General features: G+C 48.1%; 4 protein-coding genes across 4 annotated transcripts; 1 reads left to right on the forward strand and 3 right to left on the reverse strand.

Moving 5' to 3' along the window:
- Positions 1-456: 456 nt before the first annotated feature.
- DEU56DRAFT_834567 (uncharacterized protein) lies at positions 457-1,680 on the forward strand. The gene is made up of 5 exons (XM_041354716.1): positions 457-684; positions 741-881; positions 931-1,028; positions 1,077-1,157; positions 1,214-1,680. Exons 1-5 carry the CDS (start codon positions 625-627, stop codon positions 1,494-1,496), a joined length of 663 nt encoding a protein of 220 aa, XP_041202767.1. The 5' UTR covers positions 457-624; the 3' UTR covers positions 1,497-1,680.
- Positions 1,681-3,598, reverse strand: DEU56DRAFT_834570 (Smg-4/UPF3 family-domain-containing protein). The gene is made up of 5 exons (XM_041354717.1): positions 3,368-3,598; positions 3,196-3,305; positions 3,045-3,140; positions 2,920-2,994; positions 1,681-2,864 (listed from the first exon to the last, which is right to left on the reverse strand). The coding sequence occupies exons 1-5, from the start codon at positions 3,580-3,582 to the stop codon at positions 1,987-1,989; spliced, it is 1,374 nt and encodes a 457-aa protein (XP_041202768.1). The 5' UTR covers positions 3,583-3,598; the 3' UTR covers positions 1,681-1,986.
- A 5,067-nt stretch (positions 3,599-8,665) lies between these two features.
- DEU56DRAFT_834598 (uncharacterized protein) lies at positions 8,666-10,728 on the reverse strand. The gene is made up of 13 exons (XM_041354718.1): positions 10,549-10,728; positions 10,462-10,494; positions 10,375-10,394; positions 10,304-10,318; positions 10,213-10,251; positions 10,126-10,154; positions 10,055-10,068; positions 9,975-10,007; positions 9,747-9,806; positions 9,549-9,683; positions 9,252-9,489; positions 9,142-9,193; positions 8,666-9,090 (listed from the first exon to the last, which is right to left on the reverse strand). Exons 1-13 carry the CDS (start codon positions 10,619-10,621, stop codon positions 8,851-8,853), a joined length of 981 nt encoding a protein of 326 aa, XP_041202769.1. The 5' UTR covers positions 10,622-10,728; the 3' UTR covers positions 8,666-8,850.
- A 558-nt stretch (positions 10,729-11,286) lies between these two features.
- Positions 11,287-12,693, reverse strand: DEU56DRAFT_98570 (uncharacterized protein). The gene is made up of 7 exons (XM_041360078.1): positions 12,372-12,693; positions 12,187-12,318; positions 12,075-12,134; positions 11,985-12,016; positions 11,873-11,929; positions 11,795-11,823; positions 11,287-11,740 (listed from the first exon to the last, which is right to left on the reverse strand). The coding sequence occupies exons 1-7, from the start codon at positions 12,447-12,449 to the stop codon at positions 11,379-11,381; spliced, it is 750 nt and encodes a 249-aa protein (XP_041202770.1). The 5' UTR covers positions 12,450-12,693; the 3' UTR covers positions 11,287-11,378.
- Between the last annotated feature and the right edge of the window lie 570 nt (positions 12,694-13,263).

Consider the following 13,263-nt stretch of genomic DNA (forward strand, 5'->3'; position numbering starts at 1 on the left):
GAAATCACTCAGGAGCGCGGATTAGCAAGAACTTAGAAACCTGAAGAAAGGGCAGCCAAGGATCTGCTCGTTGGTCCAGGGTCCGCCATAGATGAGACCTTGTGAGACCGGCGTCGTACCGCCGGCGTCACGACCGTCGCGTCCTGTCGTGTCAGATCGTGCACAACTTGGTGGTCTGCCAATCACGCAGATTTCAAATCCAAACGCTGATTCCGTCAATTGTAATTCGTGAGCCGTCGGGCTGTTCAGTTTATTCCAGCTTGAAATTCTCCCAACTGCACATCATTCCCATGTTCAACGATGTCACGGTGGCGCCAGTATGACTCTGAGTGCCGTTATTTTCATTGAACTATTATTGGCTGATGAGATATGTTTATTGGCATGTCCATTGAAGTGTTCGGGCGCCAGGCACAGGATATAATCGGTACAGCAAGCGGACGTGATTATTCTGATCGTTTTTCCTCTCAAGGTCGTAATAAGTTCGAACTCCGTTTACTACCTTTCCCGTCGCCTTGCTAACTTCTCTCTTTCGTTTTCAACTTTAAGTATCATCTGCACATACTCCGCTTTTCAAAAGCACCCCACACTCTCTTGAATAACGCTCATTCTCCACGGTAGAAAGCAATGTTCAGCAAGGTCGTCATTTCTCTCGCTCTCGCAGCCTCCGTGCTCGCCAACGTCTTCGTGCGTATTCATTCGTCGATTTCTTGTTCTTGTTCTTGATTTACCTGGCTGTGAAGATTACCTCCCCCGTGGCAACTACTACATTTACTGGTGGTCAGCAGGCGACTATCACCTGGCAGGACGATGGCCTGACTCCGAATCTCACCACTTTCGGCGCTGCACTCGTTGGTATCTACACTGGCAATGCCAACCAACAGGTTAGTCATTAATCTGACGTATATAATACAACGGTCTTATTTTTGCCAGACATTGCTGCAAACCGTCAGTGCCAGCGTTGACGTGTCAACCACTACATCAATCGTTTTCACCCCGGATGCGACCATTGGACCCAACAGCAATGAATAGTAAGAGACCCGTCCTTGATAACAGCCAGGCCGCTTAATATTTTTCAGCTTTGTTCGCTTCACGTCACTCAACCTGAAAGATGCTACGAACTCTCAATTCCCTGCTGAGGCCTTCTCTGCTAAATTCACGTGAGTAATTTTTACGTTTCATCAAAATCAACGTTCGCTCACCATGTGCTTCACAGGATGACTAGCATGACCGGAACTTTTAACTCTACTGTCCAAGCTGAAATCAACGGGCAATCCACAGCACCCATCGGCGCCACTGCAACTTCAAGCGCTTCGGGAACTATGAAGACCGTTGCCACGACCTCGGGCTCTGTCTCTGTCTCTGCCTCTGGCACAAAAACATCCACTTCAGCTTCGTCTACTGCTACCAAGACTGGCGCTGCTGGCAAGGTTGGCGTGACTGGTATCACGTGCTTCGTTGGCGCTGCTGCATCTCTCCTGGGGGCAGTCCTTCTGTGATCATCTTATCTTGATTTGCGTTCTCATCTTGGCTTATTTTCGTTCGATGTTTCATGGCATCATTTGGACAAAGATGGACTCGCGTGCTTTGATTTGATGCTCTTTACGAAGTTTTTTTGTGGATATAGCGTGGCAGTAGAGTATTCTTACAACGGGAAATGGAACACTAATTTCAATTGCTAATTCCTCTGCTTGCGTGTATGAGAACAATCGGCGAACACTATGCATGGGGGGTACTGGGTCTGACTACCAACATCAATTCTACTCCAAGGGATTCGTAAAGGTATCAGTCATGTTGCAAGAGGTTCGTGCTCGGCTCGCGCCAAATGAACATACATAGGCGTCACTGCCCTTTGGTGGCTCGGTTAGATCCCGAGTGCCAACCGCGCTGCAAAGAAGCAATGAATCCGTGCAGCGCAACTGAAATCTCCGCCAGCCTCGCGATGGCGTCTATAGCGGACAAGAAAATGGGCCTGTATACCAACGTTGCCTATCCACCATGAGGAGCTCCCCTACCTCTGCCACGCCCTCTCCTCGGCGGCCCACCTCTGCCAACATGTGGATCAGCAGCAGCAGGACCTTCAGGAACACGAGTAGGCTGAGGGCGTTGCATAATCATAGGGCTCCCAGGAGTGTGTCCATCCCCGCGCTGCAGAATACCGGAAACACCGGGGCTGGGAGAAGATGCCGCATAGGCATCCTTAGATTTGGCCGGAACAGATTTTTGCACAGGCTCGCTCGCGGGAGTTGGTTGAGCATCTTTCTCTCGTTTCTTTCCTCCGCTAGGGCCGACTGCACCATTTAACGCAGCCTCAAAGTGTCGTCCCAGACCAACAACTGGACGTCCTCTGCGAGTGCTTGCGGGTGGTGCAGCAGCCTCTGCACTGGCAGAAGGAGTAGGCTGTGCAGCTGGTTTGGGAGGGAGTGATGCAGCAGGGAGTTTAGGCGCCTGCTGGCGGCTCTGCGAGGGACGGCGTTGCCGAGGAGCAGGTACTTGCGAGGGAGGCTTGGCAGGCAGATTAGCCTTCCCTGCAAAGACGCCTTTCGCTGCGGGAGGAATCGTTTGTGCTGCCTGAGGAGGAGAAGTGGTTTTCTGTGCTGTTGATGCTGCGGCTGCGGCTGCGGCTTTCTTTGCCTTGCGACTTAGAGAAGCAGGTTTGGCTTCTGGCTGTTTCTGCGATGCTGCAGTGGGAGCGGCAGATTTCTTCTTGACTTCTTCTTTCCTGGCAGTAGATGAGGCGGCAGTGTCCTTGTAGTGAGCATGGTTACGGAGGATAGCTTCCTTATCCTTCTGAGCTGACTTCTCTGCTTTGAGCGCTTCGAGGAGAGGCGTAGTTTTCGGCGCGGCGGGTGGTTGGGATGCTGCAACTGCTCATAAAACTGATGTCAGAAAAACTTTTACCAGACATAACACGATACTCACTCAATGCTTCAAGGGACAAATGTTCGGACTTTTCAGCATCCTTGAGCGTTTCGAGGAAGGAAATATAATCTTCGTCTATAAGCCACTTGAGTATGATGAGAGCTCTACCGCTGATCCAACCGCACCTTTATCAATCGTCGCGTTCCTCGCATCGGCCTTTTTCTTCTCGGAGGGTATCTTCTGGAACGGAGCGAACTCCACTACTGCCTGGGACTCGTTGCCTGAAGCGAAGATCACTCAACTGCAACTGCGTAGCTACGTTCGATTATTACAAACCTGCCTTGTCCCTGAAGAGATGACCATCATATTCACGGCTAAAGGTCGCAAGCACTTCCTCATTCTTGAATGCGATATACGCCCGCGAAGGGACATTCTCCTGGTTTGCCCTACCAGCACACCGCATCACTGAGTCAGTCACGCCGCAAGCATACTGCAGTAGAACACACACCTCTTTCCCAGCTTCCCCGAATGATACACTTTCCAAGTGATAGAGTCATCCGTGACCCATGGTTGAACGCTCTGCCAGAATATCTCCTCGGGGAGATTGGGAGGTAGGCGGCGCACGACGGTTTTCAAGCGTTCGGTCGCATTAGCTGGGGCCTGAGGCTTGGGATCTTTCTGCTTCTGCTTAGCTTGATTGCGCTTGGGATCTGCAACGGACATCGAACTGCTACAGCACTTGCATACGAGGGGTTCCGCAGAATCTGTAGGTAGACAACAGTACATGCTTATTACGGTAATTTATTCTCACACAACTTACCTGAATTGCCTTCCTCAGGCGATGTCACACTGGTATCGAGGCAACGTTTCCTCGCCCCCCTCGTCCATATAACGGTTAAACAGTCTCTCCTAGCTAGATCAATCAACGGACGGCAGTCGTTCCTTCAAAAAAGTTAGCGCAAACGTCGAAGCGACCTCTCGACTCTCGAGGTCTAGCATCGAAGTACTAAGTATTATATGTAGGTGTTAAAAGCCATGCATGCAATGCAATGCGCTTGCGATGTCTATCATAGCTAGCAGCCCTGCTGCAGTAGACCGCAAGGAGAGGCCTAAATTTAAATTTGTCTGCTGAAGGCACTTAGCTGACGGCTTCTACATGACACTGGAGCATCGCGAGTTGCGTAACCGGTTCCTTGGTAGTCCCTCGGTCAGTTCTCAAGTATAAGTTGTAGGAATGACTATCGATATGTAAATTACAAAAAGCAAGTGCGATCTATAAATATAAGAATACTTCGTAGCATCAATTCAATGACACAACGAGCTTCACTTCAGACATACTTCGCATATTCCGGGTGGCAGAACACTCGACTTGTGGTGTCCCATCGACGCATCGCCTAAAGCCTTCCTGTGCTACACGTCACCGCCAGTTGATACATGCGTGCGCTCCTGGAAAGCAATTGTGGTTATGCCAGTTCCTACCTCGGAGTTGGCCACAAGCTTGGCATGATATTCTCGAATGCTTAGGATGAGGCGTGGACCCATCACAAACATCTGCATGGGCAAGGCGATTTGTCGAATGCCAAAATAAACCTGAACCCCCACGGAATTTGAGTTCTATAGAAATGATCAGCGTTCAAATGGAGATGTCAGTCACAGATTGACAAACAGAGATCTGCGGAGACAGCGAGCCAATGATGAAGCAAGGAACAGCGGCAAAGCTAGTGCATACGGGACGTCATTAGAGGGTAAATAATCACAATTAACTACGCACTCACACAGCAAAGTAAAGCGCGTGAGTTTTTATCAACACCGTGAAACAATCCTCGACGGTGGTCTGTCCTGTCGATGGTCCGAATCGCCGCAAATCGCGGAAGTGTTTAACGGAAACCCTAAGTGCAAGACACAGTGCAAGGACCTCCCATACACTACCCAGTATCCAAGTCACAATTACCAGCTTAAGCGTAGTGGATCCCCCACTGCCGACACACTGATAGGTGCCAGAGAGTGACCACTCCTCTGAGATACGTCCCATGAGTCTTGTTTGCTTAAGCCGTTCATCATAAGTAAAGCTTACCCCATGAATGATAACTGTGTTGTATTGCGGTAATCACTACACTGGGGATCGTGAGAGCTAGGAAGATTACAACAAGAAAGATGAGCATGATTCTGGATCGCTGATACATAGCATGTAACCGATTGATCATAATGACTTGTATAATATTTCGGTCAAATAAATCATTGAGGCACTGCAGTTGAGTAGCTCACCGCCCAGTAAAACATTTTCGACCACAGAAACACACGATTGTGCGATGAAAATGATGTTACCTGGAAAAAACCAGTCACTAATAAGCCTTGGGGTACTAAATGATTCAAATGAACTCACAGCTACTGCAGTCAATATATCGAACCCACATCTGATCGAGAATCTCACTCACCCCTAAATAGGGGAACTGTTAGTTAGATAGGAATGACGTGCGTTCAGTGCATGATACTGCTCACTAAATCTGTCAACGAGACTGACGGGAAACCCCCTGCATGCAGCCAGTTAGAAAAATGATCAGCGTGCGCGAGTAGACATACCCAGCATGGTGACGCTGATTTTGAGTGATGGGTTATTAGCGCCGTGCCAGCTTGTTAGCCTTGCAACGTACGAAGAGAATAGTATTCCACCATAGCGCACCTGGAATATTTAAAATCAGTACAACTTGCCAACTATACTTCTAGTATAAGCTACGTACACAGAGATACGTAACCGTCATGAGGGAGCAGCGTTGCCTCTGCCCCAAATTAACTTATCCTGTGATTCATCTGATATGGGATTCTGCTCACCCAGACTAGTTCAAGCTATAAAACCATTCTTAGTGGGACAGTTGCTCCAATAATCGCATCGTGGCACCAACCTCTTGTCCGAACGTCAACGCTGAAGCACGTCATAAGGACTCATCAGCGGTTTTAACAATCTCCTCGATAAGGATTATCTTGCTCACCCCAATCATATACTAGCATAGTACAAGAGGCGGCTGCACACAACCATAATCAAAATCAGAACATCATCCGACTTGCTCGTCACGAACCTGAAACATAGCTGGCCACCACATTGGAACTGATTAGTGGCCACAAACTAGGATCGTTTGAGACTACGGACATATTCGAGGGTTTGCCAGTGGACTTGATGATGTAGCGATGCCGCTCGTGCTAGATATACTATCGATCTGTGGGATGTCAAGTTGCCGCTTGATCAATCCGATGCGCGATCAAGGCAATGACATCCCACCACAAGTAAGGCCATCAGATCAGTGGCGAAAGAAGTGGGCCGTACTTAGCAGGAGCCTGACCGGGCCATCAGCGAACTATATGAAAATTTCGTTTAATGCGGCAATACATTGTAAAGCATCAAAACAATACACACTTATATATTGTCATGAAAGTTTTGCATTGCTGAGCGATGAGGATAAGGCTAATTTGCAAGCTCACCATGCTACATCTGAGACTAAACTCGACAATTATGACATTGCCAGTTCACAAATTAGTCAAGGTGGCGGATCAGAGTAGGTTCTCTCCATGTAGCCTAGGATGGCATCGTGCTAGGACTCTTCGGAAGTTCAGATCCATCAGTGAACGCATGAGTCCTGCAGCAAAATCATTGAAAACAGCGTTATCTTTGACTTCACCGGTCCTTTACCCACCATGTTTTTGAAATTTTTGATGTCACATCACATGCACACAGCGCCGTAAATTTGTAATTCAAAAAGGTAACGATAAGATCACTCACAGGATGCGACATTGCAATTGATGCGAGATTAAAACCACACGCTCATCAACCATCTTCTTCTCCATCATGATCGTCTTCTTGCTCGCTGTCATGAACCTCTGGCTGAACTCGCTCTGGCCTCGACACAGGTTTCTCAATTTCTCCCATCTTTGATTTGTTCCACCATAGCCTCCTATGGGGGGGGGGGGGTTCCACCGGACAAAATGTAAAAATAATCGTTTGTGGCAAACACAAACTTCGATGAAGAAGATAACATCCCGCAAGAAGTAAGGTCATCAGGTCAGTACTGGTGCCGAAGAAGTGGTGCCGTGGCGGGAGCTGATACATACCGATGATCTGTCTCTGCAAGACACTGCGTTCCATCGAGTCGACTGGGGGCGTGTGGCGAACACTGCGTCAATTTGAAATGGTGAGATTTTTTGACACATACGGGTATACGCCAGGCAGGTCACGAGCCTGGATCAAGGTGCCCCATGATCGCATTGCCATTCCACCAGTATCCCTGTATCACTCTCCAGATCAGTATACTAGTGCCAGAGAAGTGGTGTCATGGCGGGAACACAAGTCGTTGATCTGGGTTTACACGTTTAACACGGCAATACATTGTAAGGTCATCAAAACAATCCACACCTAAATATTGTCACGAAAGTTTGGTATTGCTGAGCGCTGAGGACAAGGCCAATTTGCAAGCACACCATGCTACATCTGAGACTAGACTCGAAGATTATGACATTGCCATTTCGCAAGTTAGTCAAGGTGGCGGATCAGAGTAGGTTTTCTCCATCATGTAGCCTATGCATCGGTGCTAGGACTCTTCAGATCAGTACTAGTGCCAGATAAGTGGCCTGGCACTAGGGCTGTGGCGGGAACGCAACTCGATGATCTATTGAGGTTACCATAATATGTTGTTAATATCGGTGCACTAGTGTGATCATCGAACAGACCAAGTGTTACCGCACTCAGCTTCCGCCATTTGGCCCCGCTGGTAGTGGATTCAAGTTGTCCATCGTACCTGTCGATAATCGACTTGTGTCATCGAGTGGGGTAGCGCGTATATATTATTATTATGGTCGCGCTCGAGTTCTGTAACCATACAATTGAACGCTGAAACGGTGTTTGCCATCATGATATCTGATGACGACTCTCAGCGATATGAAGCTTACATGAAAGTATAGACTAGGCTCGGTGCGGTTTGAGCACATTGGGAGCTTGCGAGCAAAACGATCAAACAAGTGCTTACTAAGCGGGGCGCGCGACTGCGCGTCTTATTCTCTTCTTTCATCTCCGAGTACTAGTCGCGCGCCGCAAGACTTTCTCACCCACCCTCCTCTTCCCTGTTTAGTGTCTTGGTACTTTTGGTTTGGTTTGTGCTTCTGTTCTCCCCTCAACTACCTCACACTCGAGGTCTCAGGTCCTGTTCTTCCCGTGCTCGTTGGCTCGTGTTTTACGTTCGCTCTCGATCGTTATCGTGTGCATAGCATTTTGTCACAACGTGTTGAGTCACGTGACCTGCAACATGCGCTCAGTCGACTGTCGTAAATACTTGTCATCGCGATCGTTAGCAATCAATTCACTTCAATCACTCTGAGCCCATGCGAACACGCAAAACAAAAATGCAGACCGCGACCTCCCCCCTCCCCACCCAACTGGCAAAATTTGTTATGTACAACTACATATACCGGCAGAGTGTCGAGAACGAAGTTCACACACTCAACGTTCCTCGCCCCCCTCGTGCATATATGTAACGGTTAAATAGTCTCTCCTAGCTAGATTAATCAACGGACGACCGTCGTTCTTTCAAAAAAAGTTACCGCAAACGTCAAAGCGACCCCTCAGCGCTCGAGATCTGGCGTCGAAGTACTTAAGTAGCTAAATACTAAGTATTATATGTAAGTGTTAAAAGCCATGGGATGCAATATACGGCTAGCAGCCTGCTCCAATAGACCGCAAGGAGAGGCCTAAATTTAAATTTGTCTGCTGAAGGCACTTAGCTGACGACTTCCACATGGCGCTGGAGCATCGCGAGTCGCGTACCCGGCTCCTTGGTGGTCCCTCGGTAGTAAGTCCTTCAAGTTGAGATTAAAGGAATATTTATAACAAGCAAGCAGTGCGGTCTATTGACATAAGAATACAACTGCGTAGCACCAAATCAATTACACAACGAAACTCCAGACATACTTCGCACATTACATGTGGCAGAACACTCGACACCTGGTGACTCATCGACGCATGACTTGAAGCACTTCCCGTGTTACATCAGTGTCACCACCAGTTGATACGTGCGTGCGCTCCTGGAAAGCAATGGTGGTTATGCCAGTTCCTGCCTCGGAATTGACCACAACCTTGGCATAATATTCTCGAATGCTTAAGATGAGGCGTGGGCCTAGCACGAACATCTGCACGGGCAAGGAAATCTGGAGAATGCCACCATAAGCCTGAACTCCCACAGAAGATGAATCCTAGAAAATTATCAGCGGTAAAATGGAGATGTCAGTCACAAATTGACAAACAGAGATCTGCGGAGACAGCGAGCCGATGATGAAGCAAGGAACAGCGGCAAAGCTAGCACGTTCGGAACATCAGCAGAGGGGAAATAATCACACTTGAATTATGAACTCACGCAGCAAAGTAGAGCACGTGAGTTTTTATCAACACCGTGAAACAGTCCTCGATGGTGGTCTGTCCTGTCGATGGTCCGAATCGCCGCAAATCGCGGAAGTGTTTAACGGAAACCCTAAGTGCAAGACACAGTGCAAGGACCTCCCAGACACTACCCAGTATCCAAGTCACGACTGTCAACTTGATCGCGGATCCCCCAATTTCGATACACTGATAGGTGCCAGACAGAACGAACTCCTCTGTGATACGTCACATGAGCCCTGGTTTGCTTAATCCGTTCGTCATAATTAAAGCTTACCCCATAAATGATAGCTGCCTAGTATTCCCGTGGTCACTATACTGGGGATTGTGAGAGTCACGAAGACGACAACAAGAAAGATGAGCATGATTCTGGATCCCTGATACATAGCATGTAACCGAGTGATCATGATGACTTGTATAATATTTCAGTCAAATCAATCATCGAGCCTTGAGGTGCTGCGGTTGAGTAGCTCACCGCCTAGTATAGCATTTTCAACCACAGAGGTCCATGATCGTGCGAGGGAAAAAGTTTTGCCTAGAAAACCCAACTACCAATGAGCCCCGGAGTGCCAAATAATTCAAATGAACTCACAGCTGCTGCAGTCATTATCTTGAACCAACAAGTTGATCGAAAATCTCACTCACCCCTAAACAAGAGTACAGTTAATTGGATGGGAATGGCATCAGTGCATACTATTACTCACTAAATTCGTCACCGAGATTGACGGGAGACCCTCTGTATAGAGGTTAAAATAAATGATCGGTGTGTGCGAGTACACATACCCAGCATGGTGACGCTGATTTGAGTGACGGATTATTAGCGCCGTGCCAGCTTGATAGCCTTTCAAACGTACAAAGAGTATAGTATTCCACCATAGCGCACCTGGAATATTTAAAATCAGTACAACTTGCCATCTGTGCTTACAGTATAAGCTACGTACACAGAGATACATAACTGTCATGAGGGAACAGCGTTGCCTCTGCCTCAAATTAACTTGTCCTGTCATTCATCTGATACAGGATTCTGCTCACCCAGATTAGTTGAAGCTATAAAACCATTCTTAGTGAGACGGCTACTCCAATAATTGCATCGTGGCACCAACCTCTTGTCCGAACATCAATGCTGGAGCATATCACAGGGATTCATCGGCGGTTTCAACAATCCCCTCAATAAGGATTATCTTGCTCACCCCAATCATATACTAGCATAGTACAAGAGGCGGCTGCACACAACCATAATCAAAATTAGAGCATCGTCCGACTTGCTCGTCACAAACCTGAAATATAGCTGGCCACCACATTGGCATTGATATGTGGCCACCAACTAGGATCGTTTGAGACTACGGTCATCTTCAAGGTAGTCTCCCTTAGTCAGACCACCAGAGGATGAAGACAGTCGTTCCTTTGATCTTCAAGGGCTTGCCAGTAAATGTCAGTGGAGTCGATGTCACGGTACTACGTGTGAAATAGCGATGCCTGTCGGTGTTTATGTAATCAGTTTGCATTAGTTTACACCGCGATCAAGGTTATAACGTTAGACTCGCGACTAGTCTGACTATGGGTCAATTTGAGATGGCGAGAATTTTGACGCTCAAGCATCCGCGGTGATATGCGCTTGGTATATATGCCAGCCTGAGGCTGGTCATGGGCCTAGATCAAGGTGCTGCATGATCGCATCGACGTTCCACAGGTATCACCATATCAGTCTTCAAATCAGCACCTCAGTACTTCAGTGCTAGTACTGCGGAGAAGTAGCCCTTGAATATGATGAGCGGTCTCTAAATTCTCGATGTAATGAGCTCTAGAAGATAGGATACCGTCAGATGGTGGCGATGAGCATATGATAGTCCGTGACCAAAACGAGGCCAAAAATTCGTCTGAACTTGGCAAAATATAAAGGGACCGACAAAGATGACATCCCATCGACCAGTCAATAGCATTGACAACCAAACATACGAAAAGCTGTCAAGAAATAAAATATACGTGAAATTGTTCAGGTATCGCAAAATCGTCAAGTCACATCAAAAATGTCACTGCAGGGAGGGGTATTCAAAGAAGAAAATAAAGGTATCGCAATCACAGCCCCTCTCTAAACCTCCAACACTTTTTAGAATACAAGAGCACCAGCAAAGGCGAGGATGAGACCACCCGCCAACGAGGTTGAAGCACCAGTGCGGATGGCAGCGCCAGATTGGGTGGCCGATGTTGTTGCGCTTGTGGCAGTGCTTGAGGTGCTGTGGGTGGTCGTGCCTGACGAAGTAGTTGAAGGCACGGTGAGGGTGCTGAAACCGGAAGATATACCGGACGAAATGGGCGTCGTGATGGTAGTAGCGGTTGAATAGCTACTGGCAGTCACGGTGCCAGTGATGGAATCGGCTACAGAGGTGGTCATACTGGTTGAGGATCCAACAGCGGAAGAGGTTATAGCAGAACTACCTCCAGAAGTTGAAGATCCCCCAACAGTAGTACCTGTAGAGGTCGAATTTCCAGATGTGATAGTGGTTCCAACAGTAGTAGAACTACCTGAGCCAGAACCAGTCATACCATCCAGGCTGTGGGGATTGTCAGCGTGTGGCATGTTGAAGCGAGGAAAGGACTGACGTGAAAGTGCCAGACCAGCCCTGGTAGCTTATGGCGGTTGAGGTGAACACCAGGTAGCTGCGTCGATCATTTAGATGCAAGTTATATTTAGATAGAAATGATTTGAACACACTAGCCGCCATTATCGCCGACAGATGGGTCGGGCTGTACAATTACGCACGGTGATTAGAGAAGCGAGAAATATGAAATGAAAGACACGTACAGTGAACGAGAAGGAATGCGTGTCGGCAACGTTGACGGATGTAAGCGACTGCACGAGGACCTATGCGACAACACGGGTGAGTCAAGTCCACTGGGGCTGCACGCTTTATTACCATCTCGCCGTTGTACAAGCCAACGGTGCATTCTCCAATGTCGCTCAAGAGGGGGCTGCTGCCGTCGTCAACCCAATCAACCTCGCAGGACTGACCAGCATGGCAAACGGTTGATTGTACAGGGTTGGTTACCTGTACGAATGACTGTCAGAAGAAGCGAAAGAGAGAATGGGGCGACGACTGACATAGACAGAGGCTTGAACAAGCGCGAGACGGGTAGCAACAAGGAGAGCAAGAGAAGCAAGAGTCTTGAACGTGGACATCGTAAAAGGGGTTGATTTTAGTACAGACAGGGATTTTATTCTGGGCTAGGTGGGCTACAAGAGCAAGAGCTGAAGGATTGTAATGAAAGAACGTTGAATTTATGGGCACAGGGAAGCGAGCAACGTTGTAACCCCGTGAATGGGATGGGTGTTGACAATTTATAACAAAGAAAGTTGATAGTTCTATTACGTATCAGTTAGAAGTCTCACGTTGAAAGACCGCTCGATTTGATTTCCTAGTTTCGAACGGAATGCTAGAATTGAGGGCCATGAGGCGGCATTCCGGATAAGTGGTTGACGATGTCGGTCTCGGCCTCGGATACTGGAGGGAGGAGGAGTACTGGCCCTCAGAGGACAGCAATCAGCGTGGAATTCATAACCGAAGAGGCTACGAGGTTGTCATCGCCGACCTCCATTTGATCATGTAGACTTCTAGTTGAATCAAGGGTCACCACGAGGAATCCACTGCAGCATAGCTAGTGAGCGACTCATCCAAGCAGCCAAAGCACTCTTTCACCGCTCCGATCGAGAGTCACGGTGTAGTAGTACCGTTGCGCATTATACCCGAAACCGACGAGAAAGGGAGGCAGATTTCTAGGTGCTGCATGACACGTCACATCCGTGAGGATGGATTGCTCCGAAATATATCCCGGCGTAAGTTGAAAATTTCTGGTTGCACCACCTGTGACGAACACCAGCAACGTCGACTCCATATGATGTGTGATAACACGGTGATTTGTGTTGAACGTGTGTCCAAGCCTGTGACCGTTGAGAAGGCCCTCATGACATCAACGGCAGATCAACGTTGCCAGGG

The sequence above is a fragment of the Suillus clintonianus genome (assembly GCF_016758775.1).
Source record: "Suillus clintonianus strain FC179 chromosome Unknown DEU56scaffold_128, whole genome shotgun sequence".
NCBI classification, from domain to species: Eukaryota; Fungi; Basidiomycota; class Agaricomycetes; order Boletales; family Suillaceae; genus Suillus; species Suillus clintonianus.